Source organism: Giraffa tippelskirchi, chromosome 2, assembly GCF_054371585.1.
Source record: "Giraffa tippelskirchi isolate mGirTip1 chromosome 2, T2T-mGirTip1v1.2.pri, whole genome shotgun sequence".
Lineage (NCBI taxonomy): Eukaryota > Metazoa > Chordata > Mammalia > Artiodactyla > Giraffidae > Giraffa > Giraffa tippelskirchi.
The window spans coordinates 124,289,090-124,316,375 of record NC_137276.1 but is presented as its reverse complement, the minus strand read 5'-3'; the positions used below and the strand labels follow the sequence as shown (position 1 = coordinate 124,316,375).

Sequence of the window (27,286 nt, the reverse complement as noted above, 5' to 3'; positions counted from 1 at the left end):
GATTGTACTGGACATTGTATTTACAGAGATCTTTGTGGGTAAAAACTTGGAACTTGGGGTGATAATTTCCTCCAGAGAGTATTTATGTTGCCTCCTCTGGGAAAAGATGCTCCTGTGTTCACCTCTCTAGACTTCTTTCTCTCCTCAATTACTGGACTTGTAATTTTTATAATTCTTTTGTAAAGGAATTTTGTAATTCTTTTGTCAATGTCTTCAGGCAACTTTTCTAGCTGTGCTCAGTGGGATGATTGGATCACATTACCTAGGGAATCAGCAGAGTCACCCCCATTTTGGAGGATTCTAGATATATCTTTTATCTTTTGCCCTGCTGTTGGTTTCATGTCTCCTAAAGTACTGTAATTGAGGGACTGGGCATTATATACTCCAAGTATATGTTTTGTCTTTTGGGTTCCCCCCCCCCACAACTCTTGTACTTAGTGATTTTCTTTATCTTATTGAATGCTGGCTAATATGTTATTTCTCATTTCTCTTCTAACATTTATAGTAAAGCTGAATTGTGAGTTAATTTTATTTTTGTTTGTTTAAATAAGTTTTTAACCTTTGCTGACCTCAAAACCAATGTTTTGATGACGAGAACTAAAGCTGAACAATATAAGGGCATTTGGACATGAGTGGCCTGTCACTTTTTTTTTTTAAGCAAACTAAAATATGATGCTTTACAGTGTCTGTTTTAAACATAAACTCTTACTTTACAGAATGCTTTGGATAAACAAGAAGAATTGACACCTCTTGGAGTTCACTTGGCACGATTACCAGTTGAGCCACACATTGGGAAAATGATTCTTTTTGGAGCTCTGTTCTGTTGCTTAGACCCGGTACTCACCATTGCTGCTAGTCTCAGCTTCAAAGATCCCTTTGTGATTCCACTGGTAAGAAGTATACAAATAAAAGGCTAGGTTTTTTTTTTTATTTTAACACAGGGTAGTTATTTGCTTAGATACACTTTTTATTAGAATGCCATTCTCCTTTATATACCATCAGAGCAATTTAAGCTGCCTTCATCTGTTTTAAGGGAAAAGAAAAGGTCGCAGATGCAAGAAGAAAGGAACTGTCAAAGGATACTAAAAGTGACCACCTGACTGTCGTGAATGCTTTTAAGGTAAAATGGACATATTTTAAATTTAAATTTTTAAAATATGTGTTATAGTTATCAGGAATAAGTTAAATTAGTGAGTGAAATGTTTAAAATTAAGTGAACATTTGAAAAAAATTATACACTTTCCAATTTTGTGATAGTGCATTATTACATTTACCCTTTTGGAAAAAGCTCTGTTCTTTGTGTTTTGATAACAGAACATGTGAACAGTTTATTTTAAAACATTGTTTGCTGTTATTCATTTCCATCTTTGTCTTAGTCACATTTATGATAGAAGGTTCTTTCCTGTTCATTAATAAACTACACCTGTATTCAGATTTAACATTTTGATAGAGGATCATAATCATGTATACTCTTCAAGAAAGAGAGACATTTTCTCTTACAGCCAGGCTTATCTGAGGATAAACATGCCTCATCCATCTTTGCAACATTTAAGTGTAATTTGGGGTATGGAGACAATATCTTTTTACTGTAGTTCTAGACTCAGTTTCCGGTTATGGGATTGTTTATGTATTTTTTTTGTTCCTTTGAGCTAATTCAGTATTTTTTTCCCCCATCTTCCTTCCTTTTCTAACTTAAAGCAAAACATATTTGTGAAGTTGAAAAATATATAATAGCATTGAAATTTGTCTAACAGAGTGTTCTTTTTGATTAGTACATCATGTGCAGAATAGTGCTATTTTATGTAAAATGAACAGTACATTACTTTCTAACTTGCTCTTATTTGTGTAAAGAAAGGTCTGTAAATTCAGTTTTGGTTACCTCTTAACGACTAGGATCATGGGGAGTTTATGTTTTTGTAGTTTGTTAATTTTTTAATTTTGGGGGTTTTTTTCCAGAGAAAATTAAAAATCAGAAAGTAAACATTGTTACTAAAATAAAGACAAACTAGTAAGTAATCTTTGCTTTGGGGAATAAAATTAATACTTTATTTCTTTGCCCCCTAGGGATGGGAAAAAGCTAGGCAACGTGGTTTCAGATATGAAAAAGACTATTGCTGGGAATATTTTCTGTCTTCAAACACATTGCAGGTAATGATGAATGTTTTGAAGTAATTCTCATATATGTTAGATTAGGGGATATATGTATCCATTTTGTATAGTCAGATCTATACCAAAAAATTAATTGTGAGTTTGTCTGTGGTGAAGTTGAATCATACAAAATCAAAGAAGAGATTTTATTAAATCAACTGCAGTAGCACAAGAAAAAGATGTAAAGCGTAATAAAACAAGTCCAGAGTTTAGCAGGAAAACACAGAAGCTCGTTTACTCTTTCTGCACCTATCCTAGTTGCCATTTTGAGGATTTGTTCTAAAATTTTCACTGATACTCCTAAAATCTGTTTTAAACTCAAATAGGGCAAGTAGCTCTTTTTAAACTTTAGATAGGTATTTTTATCCTGAACTGACTTAGTGTAGTGAGAAAACACTATTGGAGACGTTTGTGAAACAGAAGAAAGTAAGCAATTAAGGCAAATGCAACATCAGACACTGCACTGAACTGGAGAAGTGATCTCAAGCCAGCAGGAGTAGGAATATCCACACCTTTTTGGCTATGTGGCATGAACTCTGGTAATGGACATTTAGCAGATCTACAAGGGGGTAAAGAATCCAGAATCCAGCATGTTTAATTAAACGTGCCCAAACATTAACAGAATTAAAAGAAGGGTAATGACAATTCTGAAAGATTCTACAGCATATGGATAAAAGAAGGGAACCTGGCATATCTCAGGAGAAAATACAACTGTTTCATAGTTAGGAACAGTTGAAGAATGTGGTTTCAGTAAAAAATAAGAAAATAAACCAGTAAGAGGAATGAAAAGACTGCTAAGCTAAGAAGACAAATTGAAGGCCATGGCATCATAAGGAACAAAATGGGCAACCTTTTAAGACAAAATATTACCTAGAAGGAAGGCTTGAGATAATCACAGCCTGTAGATGCAGCCATGAAAGAAAAAAATAAAGCAGTAAGTAAGAAGCTCATAAACAGGGGACAGCATTGATCTGTCATGAAGGTAACAGGTGTGTCTTCATAGAAAATCCAGGAGTAATTGAATATGTCTTCAGAGATGTATGTAAGAACATGTCCCTTGAGTAGAAAAAAATGAAGTGAACTACAGTATGAAAAGATAGTTAAATCCAAGCATTATTTGAGAAGACTATATCCTGTCAAGATATTAATTCAAGTATAAAGAAAAATGATAGACATTCAAGAAAGCACTTGAAATAGACACTCATGAGCTGACCTTGAAAAACTTACTGAGAGTAAAATGCTGCCTATTAAGAGGTGAATCAAAAAGAATTTAGAAATGGAGAATACATGCTGAGTATACATTGAAATTATTTAAATATGGAAAAATGCAAAATGGTATTGAGAATTATGGATATAGAAAAAAAAATTGGTATCGTCCTAAACAATGTAAAATAATGGTGATGGAAATCAGGAGGTGGCCTGGCGATTCAGTTGTAAGAGAAATTAAGTAGGAAAACTAAAGTCACACAATTCATGGAAAGGATGTATATTTAAAAATGACTTAGGCCTTCCCTGGCAGTCCAGTGGTTAAGACTCTGAGCCCCCAGTGCAGGGGACCCAGGTTCAGTCCTTGGTCAGGGAACTAGACCCCACATGACACAACAGCAAGATCCTGCATGCCACAACTAAGACCTGGCACAGCCAAATAAATAAATAATTTTTTTAAAAATGACTATATTTCATAATCTACTTTAAGTTCACAAAGCTTCTTTATTAAATATCTCTTATGATTATAAAACTGATACATTCATCTAATTCAGTTTTATTTCTGTTTAATTGCCTTAAATTGAACTAAGATTAAATGTTTTTATTAAAACAGCTTCTGTACTGTTATTGCAGTCAAGATGGCATTTTTATCCAATTCTGATGAGTATCTGCAGTATTGTTTACTTACTTATTTCTGATAGTATTGAGATTAGGGAAGTCTTTTGTACTTTCCTATATTATTTGAATGTTTTTTATAACAAAGCATGTATTATTTTACTCATGGTCATTTTATTGAAAGTAAAAACAGGAAACAGGCCTTAAGCTTTTGAACCAGGATGTAATGGTAGTTAGTTCTCAGTAGTACATATGTGAATGTTGGTTATTTTACTGTATGCTTTTCTGTATTTCTTTTTTTTTTCCCAAAATATGGGGTGGCGAGCAATTTTGAAAATTAATCTTTTTGCCGAATAAAGTAATTCTTAAACATTAGTTGTTACTCCCTACAGCAGGCAAGCCTTTTCTATAGAAGATTAGATGATAAATATTTTCAACTTAATATCCACATGGTTTCTGTGGCAGCTGCTCATCTTTGCCATTGTAATGCAAAAGCAGCCAAAGATAATACATAGACAGATGGGTGTGGCTTCGTTTCAATCAAACCTTGTTGACAGAAACAGATTTTTATAAATTTGTAGTTAACTATCCCCTGCTGCCGGAGAAGGCAATGGCACCCCACTCCAGTACTCTTGCCTGGAAAATCCCATGGACGGAGGAGCCTGGTAGGCTACAGTCCATGGGGTCGCTAAGAGTCGGACACGACTGAGCGACTTCACTTTCACTTTTCCCTTTCATGCATTGGAGAAGGAAATGGCAGTCCACTCCAATATTCTTGCCTGGAGAATCCCAGGGACGGCGGAGCCTGATGGGCTGCCGTCTATGGGGTCGCACAGAGTCGGACATGACTGAAGCGACTTAGCAGCAGCAGCAGCATCCCCTGCTGCAAAACATCACATTTTTTCAAAAGTATTTTATAAAGCAGGGAAAGTTCACCATGAAATTTATTTATGAGTACACACTTTATAACCCCTATAGATTTGTGTGAAAGGTATTCTAGTTCTGTTTGTTACCATTGCTCCCTAGATGCTGCATAACATGAAAGGGCAGTTTGCTGAGCATCTTCTTGGAGCTGGATTTGTAAGCAGTAGAAATCCTCAAGATCCAGAATCTAATATAAATTCAGGTACAGCAGGAAATACAGTGTGAATAACTTGCTGCTGTTGTCAGTTGTATCAGTAGTTTACTTTTTTTTTTTCCTCTACTTTCCCACCCTGAATAGATAATGAGAAGATAATTAAAGCTGTCATCTGTGCTGGTTTATATCCCAAAGTTGCTAAAATCCGACTAAATTTGGGTAAAAAAAGAAAAATGTAAGCATTGAAGATTATTATAATTACTTGTAGTTCTCTCAAACTTTTGAAATGATCTATTACAACACGGCTTGTATTGTACATTTGTTCTTACTTGTAATAGGACCCTATTCTTTACTTTGGCTATTTAAGGGAAGGCAAACTGTTTACGGTAGATACCACTGTCCCTCACTGCACATCCCGGAGTCTGTTCCTTTGTCACCCAGTATTCACAAAGAATATTAGTAATGCCAGTGTAAGTGTGCTTCCCTGGTGGCTCAAATGGTAAAGAATCTTCCTGCAATGTGGGAGACCTGGGTTTGATCCCTGGGTTGGGAAGATCCCTGGAAGAGGGCATGGTAACCCACTCCAGTATTCTTGCCTGGAGAATCCCCATGGACAGAGGAGCCTGGTGGGCTACAGTCCATGGGGTCACAAAGAGTTGGACACAACTGAACTACGAAGCACGTAAATATGAGAACAGTAAGCCAGCTGTTAAAAAGTAGTGCCTGCGTGGAACTTGCTTTGGAGTAGATTATGTTTCAGGATTTTTTTTTTTCCTCTCTTGTGAAACAGATAATCTTGTACTTTAGCTCTTTGGATGAAATTGTGAGGTTTTTACTTATTTTGAGAAATAAAGTATAGCTTTAAATATAGGTCCAAATAGAGTCAGTCTCAATAGTAATTGGAGACAACAATAAGGCATATTTTTGCCCAGTAAGCTAACTCATTCTAGTGAAGAAAAAAGAGAAACTGAAAGTCACATATGGCTTGTAGTATGTGAATTGGTGCCAGACTTTTGGAAGACACTTTAGAATTAGGTATCAGCAGTCATTAAAATAGTCACTGGCCCAGTGGTTTAATATGTTCTAAGGAAGTCATTCCAAATGTTTTTTGAAAAGTATATTGTAAGCAACATAGATGTCTAGTAGCAGTGGGAAAATATGGTTTTATAAGACCATATTGTATGGCATTTCTGTTAGGTGTAAAAAAAAAAAACATCATTGTATATTGACATAAAATATTTGAACTAATGTTAGGTGAAAGAGTTGGTTGTTCTATACACATGAAAAAATATAGACCTCAAAGATAGCCTAAAGTGTAGTCATTTTTCTAGTGCAGTGGTTCTCAGCATGGGTAATTTTTCCTTCCCAGGGACATTTGACAATTTCTGCAGACATTGTGGTTTTATAACTGGAGACGTATGTGTTACTGGCATCTAGTACCTAGAGGCCAGGGATGCTGTTAACATTCCACAATGCACAAGACAGTCCCCCATAACAAGGAATTCAATAGTTAAGAATGCAGATATTGAGAAATCTATAATGTACCTGAGAATAGGGTAACATGAATGTTAGTCATTGTAATTGGATTATTCACATTTTAAGTGATGTGAGTATTTTTTGACTTCAGTACTTTTTCAAATTCTTCTTCATATATATCCCTAAAATGTACAGGTAGCTTAACATGTTACAGGTAGCTTAAATGTTTGAAATACATTTTGTATATCTCTCTGCCATCCTGGGAAGATTATATGAAAAAAATGTGTCAGTAGTTCTCTTTGGATTGATGCTTTGTTTTGTAAACGTACAGGGGTCAGCACATTTTGGCATACTGGCTGAAAAACATCTTTGCGTAAATTTTTGCTGGAACACAACCATGCCTATTCTCTGCCTGCTTACTAGCTACATTAGCAGAGTTGAGTAGTTGTGACAGAATGCCCCCAAAGCCTAAAATACTTTGTCTCTGGTCCCATATAGAAAAAGTTTGCCAGATCCTGCTGCTCTAGTGATGTAAGGTTGCAGGATGACATTGGTTAAATTGACTGTGCGGTGAGGAAAAATAATTGATTTTATTCTAAATAATGGCTCATGACTATGATTGATGATTTTATGGATCCCTAAAACCATGAAAAAGATACTCTCAAAAACAGAGGAAGGATTAATGGATTATCCCTTTATAATGTAATTACCAATGTTTATATAAAAATACTATCTCATATCTCCCTGTTGAATAATATTAACTAAAGACTCCTATAAATTGAGGTGAAATCTTTAACTGTCAAAGGAAAGACCCCTTAAAAATGGAGACATTGTACTGGAGCTGTGTTATGTTTACTCCAAGTATTCGTGTTTTGAAATGGGGCTGGAGGTTCAGTGAATGTGAGGCCATTTAAAACATATTTTAGAATAGGTTTTAAAAATCAGAACTACGTTTTAAACAAAATTCTCCGTTTTTTAATTTTACTTGTCTGGGTGTGTAACCTGTGGATTTTTTTTTTAATTGATCATTTTAGTTATTCTGTAAATTGAGGGTGGTTTATCAGTATCATGATTTACAGTAAAATGTATAGACTGTTCTCTTGGTCTGATTCACTTAGAATTCTCTCAGGTATTTATTTCATTCTTTGTCTTTTAATGGTGTACATGTTAACATAATTAGGGAATATTTTGTCACTTTTCGAATATGTTGAGTAATTATACCTATAAGAGGATTTGTTTTATGATTTAGACTGTTCATATTTATCTGATACTTTTCCATGTCTTATTAAAATGAAAATTCTCTTTCCTTAAATATAAGTTTGGAAATATATAATGCAGAAAGTTTCTTTTGATTCTGGGATGGTTTGGAATCCTCCAGAGTGTTTTCTTTTTTAAACTACATTTTAACTTTTTTTAAAGGGTGAAAGTTTACACAAAAACTGATGGAGTAGTTGCTATTCATCCTAAATCGGTTAATGTGGAGCAAACAGAGTTTCACTATAACTGGCTTATCTATCACCTGAAGATGAGGACCAGTAGTGTAAGTGAATGTATAAAATAGCCATGATCTGAATAACAGTCTTACTGTGTTTTTAAAGTTGTTTAGTTTTGGTAACTACAAACAAAACTTGTTTTCTTTAAAATATATGTTTTTTTTTAATTGGAGGATAATTGCTTTACAGTGTGTGGTGGTCTCGGCCGTACGTGGTGGTCTCGGCCGTACATCAGTGTAAATCAGCTGTAGTTATGTATATATATCCCCTCCCCCGCCATTCCATCCCTCTAGGGCCTCACAGTGCACGAGGCTGGGCTCCCTGTGTTATAGAGCAGCTTCCCACTGGTTATCTATCTTAGACTTGGTAGTGTATATATGTCAATGCTACTTTCTCAGTTTGTCCTAGCCTCTCTTTCCCCCACTGTGTCCATGAGTCTGTTCTCTACATCTGTATCTCCATTTCTTCTCTGTAAATAGGTTTATCAATACTAATTTTTAGATTCCATATATATGCATTAATATATGATATTTGTTTTTCTCTTTCTGACTTACTTCATTCTGTGTAACAGGCTCTAGGTTCATCCACCTTACCACAATTGACTCAAATTCATTCCTTATTATGACTGAGTCTTATTCCATTGTCTGTATGTACCACAACTTCTTTATCCACTCATCTGTGGATGGACATCTAGGTTGCTTTGTCCTAGCTATTGTGAACAGTGCTGCAATGAACATTGGGGTACATGTGTCTTTTTGAATTGTGGTTTTCTCAGGTTATATGCCCAGTAGTGAGTGGTATTGCTGGGTCATCTGGTAGTTTTATTCCTAAGTTTGTTAAGCAATCTAAAAAAAATTTTTTTTTTCTGATAAGACTTACAATGTCCTCAAGCAAATAACCTGTACTTTTAATGTGCAGGTATGTTGTGATGGATCTTTCTATTTTAATTAATAGAAGGTTATTTGATTTTCATAATTTTCTTTCAGAGCCTATTTTTCAAGAAATACTGACATTTTATGGTATATAGGAGTTCACAGTGTATGAAGAATTTTATTGACTTGTCAATATAACTTGTAAATACTGGTCAGAATATTAAGTGGGAATTTTGTTAATATATAAATAAAAAGAACTTCAGCTACATTATTGTTTTGGTTTTATCACTCAGAAAAATTCTTTGTTTCCAGAATAGTGCTATTGATTGAATCGAAACAAAAATATAAAACTCCTTTGTTGTCTGAAGCAATGAAAAATGACTTTTTTAAAATTATGTATTTTTTAAATTAGTCTATAATTACACTGACAGGATAATAATAATACCTGTTTTACAAGAAAAACACTAATTGATACTAGTGATTTTACTGGATTAATGTGACAGTAATTCTTTCTGACTCCTTAACTGTATTAACTTGCCTTAATTTTCATTATAGATATACTTGTATGACTGCACAGAAGTTTCCCCATACTGTCTCTTGTTCTTTGGAGGTGATATATCCATCCAGAAAGATAATGATCAGGAAACTATTGCTGTAGATGAGTGGATAATCTTTCAGTCTCCAGCAAGAATTGCCCATCTTGTTAAGGTGACTGACTTTACATGATTGTCTTTGATTCTGCATGCAAGTTAGTATAGTCTTGTGTTTTTGTTTATCCAAGTGTTATACATGTTATATTAAATATTTCTTGCTTTATTTCAACAGATGAAATTATGTTGAGAAATTGATTTATAGTTTTTCTGAATTGGTTTTTGAGATAGTTACAGAGCAACCATTCTGAATGGCTAATAGCTTATGAAATTTCTTGTACCAGATCAAGTCACTTTTACTTATTTTACACTGTTTGATAGTACATCTGCCTTTGTTGAACATGTATACTTTTTCCAACTTCAGGATTTAAGAAAAGAACTAGATATCCTTCTGCAAGAGAAGATTGAAAGTCCCCATCCTGTAGACTGGAAGGACACTAAATCAAGAGACTGTGCAGTACTCTCAGCTATTATAGACTTGATCAAAACACAAGAAAAAGCAACTCCCAGGAACTTGCCACCACGTTTCCAGGATGGATATTACAGCTGACAGGTTTTCTCTGGTGCCCTGAAAAGCCAATTTTACAGCCATCTTCCATTACGGTTTAACTTTGGGCCAGATGCCAAACCCCAGGACATGAATAATTTTAATGTGTAAGGTAGAAACCTTCAGTAGGTAGTAAAGACTTAATGTGCATGAATTAACAGTTGTCTGTAGCTACTATAGATATACCATAAAAAATCTCTGATCATACACTCTTATTGTGGTCATGCCCACATTTTGAGAATATTCCTCTTATGTATTTTGAATGTTTTACCACTTGAGAAAGTCCTTTGTTATGAAATATTAATCTTCCCATAATGACCGAGTATAGAATCAGTAAAACTAGAATTCTTCTAGTAAAACTAGAAGCAGTGTCAAATAAGAATTTCAGCACATCCCACATTTTTTCTAATGAAACTTCTGTCAGAAGTAAATTAATTTGTTGTAATAAAGTCCAGTATTTAATAAAATGTATAGTGTGTAAATCTCAGCTAGCTTTTTGGCTTGGTTTCTGCATCTCCACCTGTCCCTTGGTTTGATTTTTTTTTTTTTAATCTTTTCAGAATATATTTGTACCCTTTTCATGTCACCCTGTGCAGCATAATGTAGCAATAGAGAGCATGGGTCTAGAGCCTGACCACCTAAGTTCAAATTTTAGCACTGTCACTTACCCAAGATCTTAGGCAAATTACTTGGCTTCTCTCTGTTCCCGTTTTCTTTATCTGTAAAATACAGGTAACAGTTGTGAGAATTAAATACCTTGTTAGATGTAAAGTGCATAGCCTAGTGTCTGGCACTAGTATTGGGTACTCACTAAATGGTAGTAGTTACATACTCACTAAATGGTGGTAGTTACTTGTCCATGAAATATTTTTTGTTAATAATGATCCATTAGGTTATACTTTTCTCCTCATGCTCTGAGTGCTATTTTATACTCTCAGCCAGTGGTAGCTAGTCTGACATGTACTGTGCAGCCCTGTCAGATTTAGACAAATACAAATACTGTTACTTGTCAAACAGCCTTTTTGTGCTTCTCTTCCTGTTTGCTTGTCCATGTGTCCCCTCCTCTGTGCAGCCTTGTTCCCAGGGATGTTGGACCCTCTTCCCCAAGGGCGAATCATGCTTGGTCTAAGCCAATCATGTATGGTCTTATTCTCCTTATAAGTAACTGTTGAGGCATGAATATGTGGACCTGTCCTGTCTGATGTCAGCTGAGAAGAGGTCTGCACCAGGGGCATCTGAGAAAGATCTTCCTCACTAATACTTCGAGGAGGAAATTCTGCACTCCTTTGGACATTGCCTTGTCTGTATTTGGCACTTAGAAGTGCTATAGCCATCTTAGAATCACTAGGTTGGCTCAGCGGGCAGGTGGAAATCAGCTTTGTCCTTGATAACTCTAGTGAGCTGTTGAATTATCAAACTCTGCAACTGCCCTGCACATGGACTTATTACTCTGATAGCAATAAACCCTTTATTGTTTTAGTTAGCCACTTTTAGTAGTCTTGTATAACTTGGCAGAAAGCGTGTTAACTGCAACACCTAACTATCCATCATTGAGTGTTGTTTGCTGAGGCTTCTATCTCTCTCATTTATTTTGTGATCTAACAGGTTGACCTTTATATCTGAGAAAAGATGTAAAAGATGTAGTATTGGAAATACTGTAAAAAGACAAACCTTGGAAGAACACCCTGGTATACCATAAAAACTACAAATTTTGTTGTGCCTTCCAAAGAAGCCAGGGGAGAAGGAGTATCTTATGATGACTGTGATGGATGATCTTAACAGCACTGCTTCAGGTAGTGCTCCCATTTCTGGGAATGTATGTCAACCTATTATTTCCTCCTAGGGTCCTGAATATTTATTTTTGTGTTCTAAGTCCATTATCTTGGCTAGTACCCCAAAAGTGATTTGTCTCTCACTGAATTCTTATTCTGCGTTATATTGTGGCATGTTAGTTTTGGCCCTAACCTAAACTCAAGGTGATAATTAGGTACTATTTGTTCTATAGGAATGTTTGTTTTTATGTTTGTGCTTTTTTTTTTTTTTCCCGCTTGCTTGCTTTTACTATACAGTTTAAATTCAGTTAATTGGCCAAAATGGTCTTTGCAGAAAGCAGTTAAAACAGATTACTTGTTAATTAGTTCTGTGTTCACAGACCAATATTTAGTTTCCATAAATGGGGAAGATGTTCCTGAAGGATTGTTTAACAGATGAGCTATTTAGAGAGGTCAGAGGACTTACTTACCTCTAGTTTATGTCTTCTCTACAACCAATCAAGATGGAAATTTTAACTGACGGTGCTATTTATGTTTTTTGTTTACAGAATAGGATGTTACTTAGTGAAAAATGTATTCCAGGTCTTAGCACTATCTGTTATTTGATTTGGTAGTTTTAAAGAATAAGACATTAAATTAAGAAAAATCGATTTGGCTCACCATTCTGATACCAAGGATAACTCTTGGAAAAAATAACTCTGAAACAGAAACTTATGAGGGAAAAATAATCTTTAAAAAAAAAAGTCTTTGAAAAGTGAATCCATATAACACCTTCCTAATCATTAACTTGGGCAAAAGCTCTAGACACATTTATACCAATTATTGCAAGTGATTTTCTCCTTCATTTTTAAAACGAAGTCCACCCTACAAGTTTGAATAATAAGAGAGTTGTAGGAGGAATTTATTTTATGTACTCTGTTGCCCAAAGTAAATGGTAATCCTTCTTCTGCTCTTGAGCTCTGAGTTTATGTATATTTAAGTGATTGTGATCATGTAGTATAATCATATTTATAATATAGTAATTGTTTTTACATGGCATTTTTATTCCGATTTTAAAAATAAATATTCATTGTAGAATATTTGAAAATTCAACATATAAAAAATGTTACCACTGTTACATACTTTTTTAATGAGCTTGAAGATATTATTTTATATATAATAAAGTTACCCAAGTATAACTGTTAATTTTGTCAAATGTTTTAAGTCGTAATTGTTACCCTGATATAGACTATTCCTGTCACCTAAAAATGTCCTTTGTTCCCCTTGCAGTCAGTCCCATGCTCCCACTTTCACCCACTGATGACCATTGATCTGATTTTGGTCACTAGAAAATTCAAAAGTTTTACCTTTTCTAGAATTTCAAATAAATGGAACAATGTATAGTCTTCTGTGTTTGGCTTCTTTCAGTTAACAGAAAATGCTTTTGAGATATTTATGTTGCTGTATGTATCAGAAGTTAGATCCTGTTTATTGTTTAGTAGTATTTAGTAGTAGTGTTTGTTACACCATAGCTTGTTTTATTTTGTTTAGGATTTATTTTTGTTTTTATTTATGGCTGCACGGGGTCTTAGTTGCTGCACATGGGCTTTTCTGTAGTTGCGTTAAGCAGGACCTACTCTCTGGTTGCAGAGTGCAGGTTTCTCATTGCGGTGGTTTCTTGTAGCGGAGCACAGGCTCTAGGCACACAGGCTTCAGTAGCTGCAGCTCATGGGCCTTGTTGCTCCACGGCATGTGTTTTCTTTCCCGACCAGGGATTGAACCTGCACTGGCAGGCATTTCTTTACCACGGAGCCACCAGGGAAGCCCATCACAGCTTGTTTATTGATTCACCAGTTGATGAATCTTTGTGAGTTATCTTTAATTTTTTTTGCTGTTATAAGTAAAGTTATTATTTTTATATGTATACAAGTCTGTGTGTAGATAGATACTTTCATGTCTCTTGGATAAGTACCTATGGTTAGCATTGCTGTGTTATATTGTATTTAAGTTTATAAGAAATTGCCAAACTAACTTCCAAAGTGGGTGTTCATTTTACACACCTACCCTCCATATGTTATGATTCCAAGTGTTTCAAATCCTCACCAGTACTTGGTTATTTTTAGTTATTTGTTATTTTTTGCCTTGAATGGATGTGGAGCCTCATAGCTCATTGTGATTTTGTTTTGTATTTCTATAATGATCAGTACTGAATGTATTTCTTGTACTTCCTTGCTGTTTTCCTTGGTTGTCTTATATGTGTATTCTGATCTGATTTTCTGCCTCATATTGTTAAGTAATTGGGGCTTTGGGGATATTAGAGAGGAAGGATTATTCTCTCTGAATTTTAGAAGGATTATTCTCTCTGAATTTTAGAAGTGCAGAAAATTTAAAGCCATGGACCCTGAATATGGCAAAATATGCCACTCTTCATTGGCTAGTACAGTGGAAAGAGTTAAGCCACCGTTATCAGGTGCCAGAAGAGAAGTCAGAAGGAGCTGTCTTTTTCAAAGATGTGGCAAAAACACCGCAAAGCAAGCAGCTACAACCTTAGAGAGGGGTTTCTCTTCTGGGCATCAGCAAATATAGGCATTTTTACAGCTGATGGAAATGCAAATAGTCCTGTGTAAACACTGGTGCATCAGAACAAAATAGCACTAGAAACTACAGGGTTCAAAAGCGGGTTTTCTTTGATCCCTGGGAACCATACTATCCATGCAGAGTCCGTGAATCTTTAGTCATAGTACCTTAACTATTAAACTGAGAACTAGAGCAGACTTCTGTGGGAGAGAAACACCAGGTTTAGAGGTTATGATGTCAAGAGGTTGCACATCCATTGTGAGGAAAAGAACAGAACGTAAGACAAAACTTTTCTTGTTTGGGTAAGGGCATGGAAGTGAACGAAGACAGCTGATATAGAAGCACTACATGTTTGGGTAAGGGCATGGGAGTGAACGAAGACAGCTGATGTAGAAGCACTACAGAACCAACCTTTGAGACCGCTTAGAGTTTTGGTAGTTTGTAGTTTTCAATGAACTGGCCCATTTTATCAATGTTGTTGAATATATGTGAAGTTGTTTGAGTATCTTCTTACCAATATCTGTCAAATCGATAACAATATGTAGTCTTCCATTCCTGACATTGACAGTCTCTTTTTTGGTCAGCTTGCTAAAAGGTGTATCAATTGTATTCATCTTTTCAAAGAACTAGCTATTTGTTTCACTGATTTTCTATTTTCAGGTTCATTGATTTCTATATATATATGATTTCTATATTTATCCTTTTTTCCTTCCTTCTGCTTTTTTGTGTTTACATTTTTTTATTTCTAATTTGTTGAGGTGGCAGCTTGGATTTATGTGTTTAGTGCCATAAATCCCTTTCTAAAACACTGTTTTAGCCCCAGCCTACATGTTTTAATGTCTTGTGCCATTCAATCAGTATATTTTTTATGTCCTCAATATATTTGCCTCTTAACAGATTAAGAGTGTGCTGTTTACTCTTGCCTGGAAAATCCCATAGACGGAGGAGCCTGGTGGGCTGCAGTCCATGGGGTCGCTAAGAGTCGGACACGACTGAGCGACTTCATTTTCACTTTTCCCTTTCATGCATTGGAGAGGGAAATGGCAACCCATTCCAGTGTTCTTGCCTGGAGAATCCCAGGGACGGGGGAGCCTGGTGGGCTGCCGTCTGTGGGGTCGCGTAAAGTCTGACACGACTGAAGCGACTTAGCAGCAGCAGTTTAATTTTCAAGTGATTAAAGATTTCTCTGTCACGTTTCTGTTAATTTCTAGTTTGGTTCTTTTATGGTAGTTGGAAAGCAGTTCTTTTACTTATTTTTTAAAAATAGTTTTATTTTTGACTGTGCTGGGTCTTGCTGTGTGGGCTTTCCTCCAGTTGCAGGAAGTGGGGCTGCTCTCTGATTGCAGTGCACAGCCTTCTCATTGCAGTGGCTTCTCTTGTTGTGGAATTTGGGCTCTAGGGTGAGCAGGCTTCAGTAGTTGCAACTGCCGGGCTTAGTTGCCTCGTGGCATGTGGGATTGAACTCTGCTGCACTGGCAGGTGGATTCTTTACCTCTGAGCAACCAGGGAAACCCCGATTTCAGTTCTTTTAAATTTGTCAGTTTATTACCCAGAGTGTGATCTATCTTGGTGAATGTTCTATATCTGCATGAAAAGAAAGTATAACCTGTTTCTGGGTGGAGTGTTCTCTTAAGTTGATGTCAATTAGGTCTCATTCCTTGATGTCGTTCAGTTCTATACCATTACCCACTGTATTGTGGATTTGTCTGTTTTCTCCCTTCATTTCTGTTAGTTTTTGCATCATGTATTTTGAAGCTCCAGTATTTGGTACTTACACACTTGGGGTTGTTATGTCTTCTTCACAGATTGACCCTTCTATCGTTAGGTAGTGTTCTTTGTTCCTGGTAATTTGCTCTGCTTTATCTGTTCTAGTGTAGCCCCTCCAGCTTTCTTTTGATTGGCATTTGCTTGATACTATCTTTTTTCCATTCATTTACTCTATACTTACCAGTATAATTGCATTTGAACTGTTGCCAAAAGTTGACAGCATGTAGTTAGGTCACTTTTTAAATCTGTCAACATCTGCCTTTTAATTAATATATTTAGATCACTTACATTTTATGTATGCCATTTTGGTTTCTGGTTCTCTTTTCGTTCCTCTCTTTCCCTTTTCCTGCCTTCCTATGGTTAGTTACCTGACAGTTTATTTAGTATTCCACTTTACTTTGTCTGTTGTTTATCAGCATGAAAGTGAAAGTGAAGTCGCTCAGTCGTGTCCGACTCTTTGCGACCCCATAGACACCAGGCTCCTCCATCCATGGGATTTTCTAGGCAAGAGTACTGGAGTGGGTTGCCATTTCCTTCTCCAAGGAATCTTCCCAACCCAGGGATTGAACCCAGGTCTCCCGCTTTACCGTCTGAGCCACATATCTTTGTAAAGTTTTTGCTTGCTCTGTGGATTACAGTGGACTTCCCAAGTGGCTCAGCAGTTTAAAAAAAAAAAAAATCCCTCTGCAATGCAGGTGATCTCTGGGTCACGAACATCCCTTGGAGGAGGAAATGGCAACCCACTCCAGTATTCTTGCGAGGAAAATCCCATGGGCAGAGGAGCCTGGTGGGCTACAGTCTGTAGGGTTGCAAAGAGTTGGACCCAACTGAGCACATGGATTACAGTATACATGTATTGCTTTAGTTTTTCCTAAATATTTAGTTTTCCCAAATATTTCCTTTATAAACTGGAGAAGGAAATGACAACCCACTCCAGTATTCGTACCTGGAGAACTCCATGGACTGGAGTCTGGCAGGCTGTAATCCATTATATCAGGCAATATAATGTTGCTTCAGCCAACCAATATTTTAAAAACTCAAGGATAGTCTATTATGTTTACCTAAATGTTTTACCCATTCTGTTGTCCCCTCTTCATTCCAGACATTTCAAGTTTCCTTTTCCCACTTCCTTTGAGGAACTGTTAGTGAAGGTCGCTCAGTCGTGTCCAACTCTTTGTGACCCCATGGACTATACTGTCCATGAAATTCTCCAGGCCAGAATATTGGAGTGGGTAGCCTTTCCTTTCTCCGTTGGGGCAGGGGTGGGGGTGGGGGTGGGGTCTTCCCAACCCAGGGATCAAACCCAGGTCTCCTGCATTGCAGGAGGAACTGTTTAATAAAGACTATATTTTTTAGAGCAATTTAAGGTTTACAGGAAAACTGATCAAACTGTATATAGAATTCCTGTCTACTTTTAGCCCCTCTTAACTTCCCCTATTATTAGCATCTTGGTACATTTGTTACAATGGATGAGCGAACATTAATGCATTATTAACTAAAATCCATAGTTTCCATTAGGGCTCCTTCTTGGTATTGTATATGTGAACAAATGTATAATGACATGTATTCACCATGACTTAACCATGCAGAATACTTTCACTACCCTGAAAAAAATCCTCTGTGCTCCACCTAATCCTCCTTTCTTCTCCCTGAACCCCTAGCCCTCATGGGTCTTTTTATTGTCTCCATGGGTTCGCCTTTTCAAAAATGTTACATACTTGGAGTCATTTAATGTATAGCCTTTTCACATTGGCAACTCTTACTTGGTAATAAGCATTTAAGGTCCTTTCATATCATTTTATGGCTTGCTAGCACATTTATTGCTTGTTAATATCCCATTGTCTGGATGTACCACAGTTTATCTGTTCATCTATTGAAGATTATCTTGGTTGCTTCCAACTTTGGCCTTTATAAATAATGCTGAGATAATTTATGTGTAGATATTTCTACACAGAAGTTGCATAGTTTTCATACTCATTTGGTTAAGTATCAAGGAATGTGATGACTGCATCGTATGGTAAGTGTTTAGTTCTCTAAGAAACTGCCAAACTGTCTTCCCAGTGGCTTTTGCATTCCCACCAGCAGTGAATGCCCCATGTCCTCACCAGTATTTGGTATTGTCAGAATTTGTCATTCTCTCACTTTAATATTGTAGTTGCATAATAATGTATGATCTTGAACATCTTTTTCATATGCTTATTTTCTATCTATATATCTCTGAGTTTTCCATATTTTTGCCCATTTTTAATTGGGTTTTCTAATTATTTAGTTTTAAGAGTCCTTTGTATATTTCAGATGCTAATCCTTTACCCAGATTTTTTTTTCAAGATTTCCTCTTTTTCTGTGGATTGTTTTTTCATTCTGCTTTTAATGAAATTCAGCTTACCAGTTTTTTCTTTCACTGATCATGTCTTTGGTGTTTAAGAAGTCATCTCCAAACCCAAGATCACCATGACTTTCCCCTGTATTATCCTTAGGAGTATTACAGTTTTGCATCTTAGAAAAGTTTCCAAATAAATGGATAGTTCTTAATTTTTGTTATTGATTTCCAATTTAACTGTGTTATAATCATAAACCTCACTCTGTATAACTTCAGTCTTTAAAATTTGTTGAAATTTGTCTTACAATTCAGGAAATAGTCAAATTTAAATATTCTACCTGTGCATTAATGTATGTGCTGAAATTGCTGCAGCATGTCCTGGAGAAGCCTGTTATATTTATTTCCATCTTCTATACTTTCATTGCTTTTTATGTATTTTTTATACTTTTTGTTTTTCACATCAAATGAGACAGCTATGTTAAAATCTCAAGCTGTGACTTTGGATTTAATAAGTTATATTTTTGCTTTTACTTATATTGAGAACATATCATTGCGTGCTGAGTCGCTTCAGTCGTGTCCGACTCTTTGCGACCCCATGGACTGCAGCCCGCCAGGCTCCTCTGTCCGTGGGTTTCTCCAGACAAGAATACCAGAGTGGGTTGCCATTTCCTTCTCCCAACATACCATTGGAAGAATATACATTTAAAATTGTTACATAATATCTTCCTGGCTAAATGCAACTTTGTGTGGTTGTATCCCTAGTCATACCTTTTATTTTACACATGGTTTTATCTTGACATAGCCACAGGTCGTGAATGTTACCATGTTCTGCCCAAACCTCCGTCAGGAACTGCCAGCAACCAACAGCCTTCGCTCATTAGCCATGTACAGGAATTGTCCTCAGTTGAAGGGAGTCGCCTCAACCAAGGGCACTTCCCCTTTCTGGACACAGCCAGCATCCTTTGGTAAGAGCAGGGTTGCCAAGACCCACCCCCTTGCCAAAGCCCCTCTTTCTCCTCTCCTCTGAGACTCCAGGTAAATCTTTGCACTCACCATCTGTTCTCTCCATGCTTCCCTGTGTGTTTCTTCTAGCCTCTCTTCCAGTTCTCCAGTAGCTTTTAACTGTCAAATCTGACGTTAAACCTACTTCCATAATTTCTAGTTTTTTCTTTTTTTTTTCTGTCACTTCTTGTGGTTGTTAATTATTTATTGCTTTTGGAAGTTTGGCTTTGTCTCCATGATTAAGCATGCTCAATCATGTCCAACTTTTTTCGACCCTATGTTGTAGCCTGCCAGGCTTCTCTGTCCATGGCATCTTCCAGGCAAGAATACTGGAGTGGGTTGCCATTTCCTCCTTCAGGGGATCTTCCCAATTCAGGAATCAAACCCACATTTCTTGCATTGGCAGGTGGATTCTTTACCATCAATGTAGCAATTTTACTGACTTAATAGTAAAATCATTAAGAATTCTTTTGAGTGTATCAGTTTTTTTCTGTATCCAGTTGCTGTGTCTGAGGTGTTGTTTTTTTTTTGCTTAAACTTTCATTTGAGAATTTGTTTTTTGGAAATAATTGAGAACTAAGATGATGGTAGCTTTCTTCAGAATGAGGTTTTGTTTCCTCTGGAGGACCTTGGTATGCCACAATCCCAAAAAGTGAAGCTTGAGATTCTTGAGTTTCCTCTCTCCAGAGCAAGCCCTTTGGGGACCATACCCACAAAAAGAAGTGGTGGTAGGTACTGTGGCCTGTGTTACTTAGTGCACGGAGGATGGGCTAAAGAGTAAGGTGCATCCTGCTACTCCAGAGATGATATTCCCTATTGCTCTGCTCCCCTCATCTGTCACTACCTGAGTGAAAATGCAATAGAGATGCCTTTATGTATCCTATCACACAGCTCTATTTTAGCTGCAAAGAATGCTGGAAAACGAGCATTTTAAGGTGTTGTAAAGGGTGTTGCAGACAGAATCCTAAGACAAGCCCCATGATCTCTGCTTCCTAGGTGTTGGCATCTCCAATTAGGTTATACTGCATGGCCAGGGAATTACACAGATCTAATTAAGGTCCCAAATCGGCTGAATTTGAGTTCATAAGGGAGATTATTCTGTGGGTCTAATATAATTACATGAGTTGTAAAAAAGTTTTCTCCAGCTGGTAGCATAAGATGAGAGAGATTCCACGTGTGAGAAGGACTGAACATGCCACTGCTGCCTTGAAGGTGGAAGGAGCCACACAGCAAGGCATTCTAGTCCCTGGAAGTGGTGAGCACTGCCCCACCTGCCCTCCCTCCAGCAGCCAGCAAGGAAACAGGCTCCATACAGCAATCACAAGGAATGGAACTCGGCAAATAACAGGTATGAGCTGGAAAGCAGTCAAGCCAATGCTTTGATTCCCATCTTATGAGACTATATGCAGAGAACTCAGCCAAGCCATCCTAAACTTCTGACTTTAGAACTGTGAGACCATTAAGGAATGTTATTTTAAGTCACTGAGTTTGTGGAAATAATACAGTCATTCTTTGTCTTCCACCAAGATTCACAAAGGGGTAAAATGTCCCAAGTACAAAGGTTCAGATATTGACTGGCCAAAGTGAACAATAAGTTGTTTACTCCAAGGGTTAATAACTGAATTATTTGAGATAAGCTATTCGGTCATGAGGTTTTGTGGAAACTCGTAAGAAACAGGGTGGCCCAGTTCTTAAAAATGCCCCAGCGTTTTAGAGCAGCTGAGGCCCACATGTACCCAAAAAAGATCAGACAGACAGCTTTCATATTAGCTACAGATACCTTTTGAGTAGAACTCTGATTTGGCTCAAAATGCAGCAAACTTAAATGTACTAAAATGAACACGTCCTACAGTAAATTAAATCACATCAGCACGAAAGAACAAGTATATACAAAATCTTTATAAACTCACATATTTTTGCCAAAAGTGTACAAGCAGTCTCATTTCACTGGGACAAAAAGAGTATTTTTGTTCTCCACAGGTCACTGAATGAAGTCACTGTACAATCAGAGAAGCTATACATAGAAACTGAACTGGGTGTGAAAAACAATACTGTGTCACTCACAGTTGAACTGAAACATTGTGAATGTGTTAATACCTGCTATAAAACAATGTTTTTTCTAATAACAGTATTAACCCGCTTGCTAAATAGGCTTTCACTTATAAGATGCACATATTTCCAGAACTGTTCAACATCTCATACTGATAAAGGATTCATACAGTTGCTAATTTTTAGTTTTAACAGAGTATTAGCAAAAAATAATATGAAATGGTCTCTTTGCAAAGCAACACATTTACTTTCCTTCTGTGAAAATGACCCATTAGTTAAATTTTGTTAGCCTCTCCTCCAAAAAGTCTGTGGTTTGTTTTACCAACCCTGAGACCTCACTAGCTGAGTCCACTGCTATTCTCCACTGACAGACTGGCCCAGACCTCAAGTTGCTCAGGACCTGGAATATCTTTATACCCAGAAATGCTCCACTGATAAAGGAGAGTGATCCAGGGGCGACACAGCCACAGGTGCCCCCTCACCATGGGCTCAACTGCTGCAGTGACAGGACACCAAGCAGGTGACCCAAGCTCACTCACCTCCTGCACTGGGCTTCTGCAGTTACTCACAACAGATAAACTGGTTGGCAGACGGTAGCTGGGGACATGTCACACATGGACCTGAGTCCTTGAATGGTGTTCCCTTTGCCAGGCCCTCCGTGGAAGAGAATGGAGTAGAGGTAGGATGTAGCTGCCAGTAAAAAAGTCATTCCTCCCCCTCACTCTTCCAAACCCTGCATTCCCTCTTTATGAAAACATTCAATTATAATGACTCTTCTCTCTCCTTGTACTAGTGGAAGAAATAAAAGTTCTGAAGATACCCACAGTTAAGAGGCTTCAAATCCAGCAAGCGAAGCCTTTAGTGCAAATGAGTTCCCATTAAGGTCAAAATGTTATGTTGTAATTAGGTACCATGCTGGCTTCTTGATACCTTTAAAGGTCCAATTTTACCTTCCTTGAAATGGTTAAAGTATGTTTCAGCCCGATTCCTTCTGCAAACAGGAGTAGGAACCGTCAAAAACCTTATGTTATTGAAGGCAAAGCAGCCTCACGTCATCTAATCAGCTCAGTTGAGTCTGTTTTTAAAAAGCAGGACCCTTGTTCTACATTCAAGATTTTCTCACATACTTGAGGCATCTAAATTCTATGTTGTTAGAGTAGCCTATGTTTTATTAGAATATATTTACCTAAGACCAAAGTTAGGTGAGAGAGATTTTTAAAAAATCTTCTAAGGCTCCTTCCCTTCCAATGAGGAAAGAGGTGACAAAAATTCAAGTGTCAATTTCCCTTTTCTGGGAAGAGGTTTAGAAAGGCTGGGCTCACCTTCAGAACTCTAGCAGTTCCTTTTGAAATCTATCAGATCTAAAATATAAAAGTGAGGAAAAATAGTTACAAAACTGGGCATTTCTTAGATATAAAACGTTGGTAATACTGGAAGAACCATGTGAAAGAGATGTTTAAAGAGAGCTAATATACATTCTTGGTTAACTGAAGACAGAGAAAATGAGGATGCAACATCTTACATATATTTTCTTTTTATGCCAGGACATGATACAATGAGGAGTAGCTGAGGCAGCCTGATCCCTGAAGTGAACTGCTCAGCTATTCTGTTAACCTAAAGAGGTTTGCAAAAGGATTACTGTGCACAGACTGAGCTTTGCAGACTAACCGTATCCAGTAGCTGTTCTCCTGAGAGAAGAGAACCACCTGGCAAACTTAAAGGCAAGTGTTTCCATTCTTTTAGTTAACTAGGCTATGTTAAAATTAACATCAAAACCAGCTCTGAACTAACCAGCCCACCATGATGTAGTGTAAATCTCGTAGTGGCAGAATACCATCGGAAAGGCTACACGTTGGTCTCCAGTCCCAGCAAACGTCCCATTCTCTCCACATTCTTATCAATTGTAGCTTGGCACGTTATCTCCTTAGCACATTCCATAGGAAACCAGCCCCGTTCTCCATCTCGAAGTCTTTCCCCTTCATACCAGCCTGCAGAAAACAGAGCAGAGGTCTCAGGGGACACCAAGTATTTGCAGGAATCTTGATTGTGTTTGGCTCCAAGGGAGGAGCGTAGGGGCAAATTTCAGAGCCAGCATTCTGCCCCAGGTTGGGTACCACAGATGATGCAAGGTGAGGAGAGAGGTGGAACAGAGGGAAACCTTTCAAGAGGGAATCAATGCCACGTCATGATGAAAGGCAGAACATGATCAGAGGCCCTGAAGTGAGCTGGTTGGGAGAGTTTAGGAGCTTGGGCTGAGTTGGAAGAAAGGAATGATGATGCTTTGGGTAGTGAGTAATTTTTTTACTTGATTTTTTTAATTGAAATACTTGATTTACAATGTTTGTTAGTTTTGGGTGTACAGCAGAGTGATTCAGTTATACATATACATATATATTTTTTTTTTTTTCAGATTCTTTTTTTCCCTTCAAGGTCAGCTCGGAAGTCTTGAACTGTCCTCATTTGTTTTCATTCTTTTATTCTGTTCCATGGCAGTGATTTCCACCACTGTGTATTCCAACTCACTTATCCATTCTTCTGCCTTGTTTATTCTCCTGTTGATTCCTTCTAGATATGTTTTTCACTTCAGTTATTGTATCCTTCTACTCTGTCTGGTTGTTATCTTTTATAACTCTTTAAAACTCTTTGTAACTTCTCTGTGCATCTGTTCTTTCCCATATTCTTGGATCATCTTTAAGATCATTACTCAGAATTCTTTTCCTGGGTAGACTGCTGATCTCCACATCAGTTAAGTTGCTTTTCTGAGGTTTTATCTTGTTCCCTTGTCTGAAACATATTCCTGTGCCATCTCATTTTGTCTATAAACTTCTGTGTGTTTTTCTGTGTATTTGGAAGGTTAGTTGTGTTTCTCAAACTTAGAGAAGTGGCGCCCTACAGGGGCTGTCCTGTATGTTTCAACAGTATACTCCGCTCACATCACCCAAGGGCCAGAAACTAGCTGGTGCCTTCCCACTGGTAGGTGGACCTGGGTCTTGGCTCTCTGGTGGGCAGGGCCATGTTATGGGTTGGTTGTGTCTACAGGTGGTTGTGGGTTCAGGAATTCTTTAGGGAGCCTGTCTGCTTATGTCTGTGGCTATGTTCCTGCTCTGTTGGTTGGTTGGCCTGAGGCTTCCCATTACTGGAGCCTATGGTATGTTGGGTAGGACCAGGTCTTGGTACTAATAAGCCAATATGTCAGGCACCAGGATTGTCATGTGGTTGAACATAACCCAGTATGCCTGCCATCAGTGTCTGTGTCCAGACAGTGAGCCACAGCTGACTCCTGTTTCCTCAGGAGAACCTCTAAGACCCGCAGGTAGGTCTGATGTAGGTTCCTATGAAGTCACTGCTTTTGCCCTGGGTTCTGCTTACAAATGACCTTGTATATGTCCTCCAAGAGTGAGGTCTTACTTCCGCCTGACATGTGGAGAGCTATACTTCTGCTAGCTTTTGAAGCCAAATCTCTGGGGGGCTACTTCTCCTGATGTCATACCCGCGGGTGGGGGGCCTGAAGTGGGGCTCAGAACTCACTCCTGTGGGAGAATTCGTGTAATACAATTGTTCTCCAGTTGGTGGGTCGCCCACCTGGGTGGAGGGAATGTAAGATTTGCTTGTATAAGTGCACCCCTCGTTCTTGTTGGGTTTCTTCTTGTCTTTGGATATATAGTATCTTTTTTTGGTAGGTTCCAGTCTTTTTATTGATGGTTGTTCACCAGTTGTTGTGATTTTTGTGTGCTCATGAGAGGAGGTGAGCTTAGAGTCCTTCTACTCTACCATCTTGTCCCCCATCTAACTTAAATGAAGAAGGAAGAACCTTTGGAGCTGAGAACTAGGTCACTGGGGGACCGGAAGGAAGGAAACATTTCATGGTTCCTTTTGACTAACAACCATGTAACTGTAGCCTATTAAAAAACATTTAGAAACAGTAATGTGTAGATAAAAGAGAGGAAGGTACATAGGAGAAAACCAAAGGTTAGGGAACATAAGCATTGACAATAAAATGAGACCCTGAATGCTGGACCACCACCACCCCACCGAAACACTCCCACTCACCATCGCTAACACGCTGATAAATGAGGACCACGTCCGCCACCTGCAGAGAGAGTTCATCTGGCTGCTTGGCCGTAAAGGATCGAATGATTTCCACTTGGGTCAGTGCTGAGGGGGAAAGAGGACATAATGAGAAACGAAATGGGGACAGATCAATAATCTGCATTCACTCAGTCTGTGTACTTCAGAGCCAGCATGGATAGAAATACTGCATTCACTCAGTCTGTGTACTTCAGAGCCAGCATGGATAGAAATAAAGTAGGCTTCCAAAAAGAAGCAGAAATTAGTTTCTAGGAACTCCCTTATTTGGCCAAGAGCTTCAGAGTTAAAGCTTAGAATCAGGAGAGGCCTTTTATGATACATGAATCCCTTCAAAAATAGCCTTGATAAGTCATTAGATGCATCACACAATACAACTGGAAACAGCCACTGGGGAAACTGAGGCAAGACAGATTGGGTATGTGCCAAGGCCATGCAGCTGAGGATAAAACCCAAAATCTATGCAGTTCTCCTGGTTCTCACCCAGGGTGCTGCCCCAGCCCACCTAGCAGCACCTGAGAGCTGCCAGAGAACTGTAGAAATAAAAGAAGTTCCAGCCAAATGTTAGATCCTAACAGACAAACTTTTACTTCAGTGACTTGCTCCTGGCTGACCTGAGTTCTTATTTTGTTTTTTAATATGATTACTTCAGTGACTTGCTCCTGGCTGACCTGAGTTCTTATTTTGTTTTTTAATATGAAACTTGATTCCAGAGAAATTTCAAGCCAGTCACTTTAGCTTTGACTTTAAGCTGTGATTTGTGAGTGCTCCAGGAGATCCAGTTTTGTTGCCCTAATTCTTTGAATTTGCCCTTCCAGCTAGAATCACCCAGAGCGGCATAACGTCAAACCAAAATGCTTAGCACATGGCACTACCCTTCGCTGTGTCAGTTCCTAGCTCCCTAGAAAAATAAAATATTTTTAATATTATTAAATAACAAAAAGTCAGAAGGAAGGGTAAAGTGATTTACCTTAAGGTTAAAAATACACTTTAGTATGGCGAAGGTTTAAACATGCTACTACTGCCCATTAACAAGCTAGAAATGTAAGAGCTTGATAGTACAAGCAAGGCGGTCAATGTAAATTTAATTTTATTCTATTGTATTGTATGTAATGATGCACCTAACTTGCAGGTGATGTAAGAGAGGAAGGCTATACAATGATCTGCCACATTTACAGAGCAAAGAACTGCACTTCAGGTTGGAATCTGTCCCCTTGTCTTCCAAAGTGGGGTGCACCCAGTGCTGATGTGGGGCACCAAGAAGGAAACCTTGGGAACTTAACAAAGCCAGTGTAGAATTTAACCACTAACAACCCAGCAACCAGCAGGGGGCAGAGCTCTCCATGTTTCAGATTGTCAGCCCTCCAGGTACTTACAGGTCCGATCTGGAGGCTGCTTCCCACTGCTGTGTCCCAGGGCAGTTATCCAACGGGCTCGCTCACTCCTAAACGCAGGGAACATCCAGTTGAGAGATTCAACAGTGCTTAGACACAGAATGAAGTATGTTCTAGAATGCAAAGGCTTCTTTTCCCCCAAACAGGGCAGAGATTGTCTAGAAAGGTAAGCAGCTGGTCTTCAAAACCAAGGTAAGAGTTATTTTAAAATGATAATCTGGAAAATGTAAATAAGCCTCAAACAATTCATTGTCA

At 37.9% G+C, this 27,286-nt stretch overlaps 2 protein-coding genes across 8 annotated transcripts in view; one reads left to right on the top strand and one right to left on the bottom strand.

Moving 5' to 3' along the window:
• The window catches only part of DHX36 (DEAH-box helicase 36), a 47,330-nt gene extending 36,758 nt beyond the window's left edge, over window positions 1-10,572 (top strand). For 2 of the 4 annotated variants that reach the window (XM_081532034.1, XM_081532013.1), the window contains exons 18-25: window positions 717-890; window positions 1,034-1,120; window positions 2,065-2,148; window positions 4,996-5,095; window positions 5,192-5,282; window positions 7,943-8,063; window positions 9,444-9,596; window positions 9,903-10,572. In XM_081532034.1, coding sequence (XP_081388160.1) covers window positions 717-890; window positions 1,034-1,120; window positions 2,065-2,148; window positions 4,996-5,095; window positions 5,192-5,282; window positions 7,943-8,063; window positions 9,444-9,596; window positions 9,903-10,088 — 996 coding nt within the window. In that variant the 3' untranslated portion in view covers window positions 10,089-10,572. Of the gene's footprint in view, window positions 1-716; window positions 898-1,033; window positions 1,121-2,064; window positions 2,149-4,995; window positions 5,096-5,191; window positions 5,283-7,942; window positions 8,064-9,443; window positions 9,597-9,902 lie in introns of all 4 variants that reach the window. The other 2 variants (XM_081532023.1, XM_081532044.1) reach the window with 2 other exon arrangements.
• A 10,809-nt stretch (window positions 10,573-21,381) lies between these two features.
• Window positions 21,382-27,286, bottom strand: part of ARHGEF26 (Rho guanine nucleotide exchange factor 26) — a 134,716-nt gene continuing 128,811 nt past the window's right edge. For all 4 annotated transcript variants that reach the window (XR_014066229.1, XM_081532059.1, XM_081532069.1 and 1 more), the window contains exons 13-15: window positions 27,014-27,081; window positions 25,602-25,706; window positions 21,382-23,539 (exon numbers count right to left, since the gene is read on the bottom strand). Coding sequence is in view for 3 of the 4 variants with exons in the window: in XM_081532059.1 (XP_081388185.1) it covers window positions 23,397-23,539; window positions 25,602-25,706; window positions 27,014-27,081 (316 nt within the window). In the remaining variant the exon portion in view is untranslated. The remainder of the gene's footprint in view (window positions 23,540-25,601; window positions 25,707-27,013; window positions 27,082-27,286) is intronic.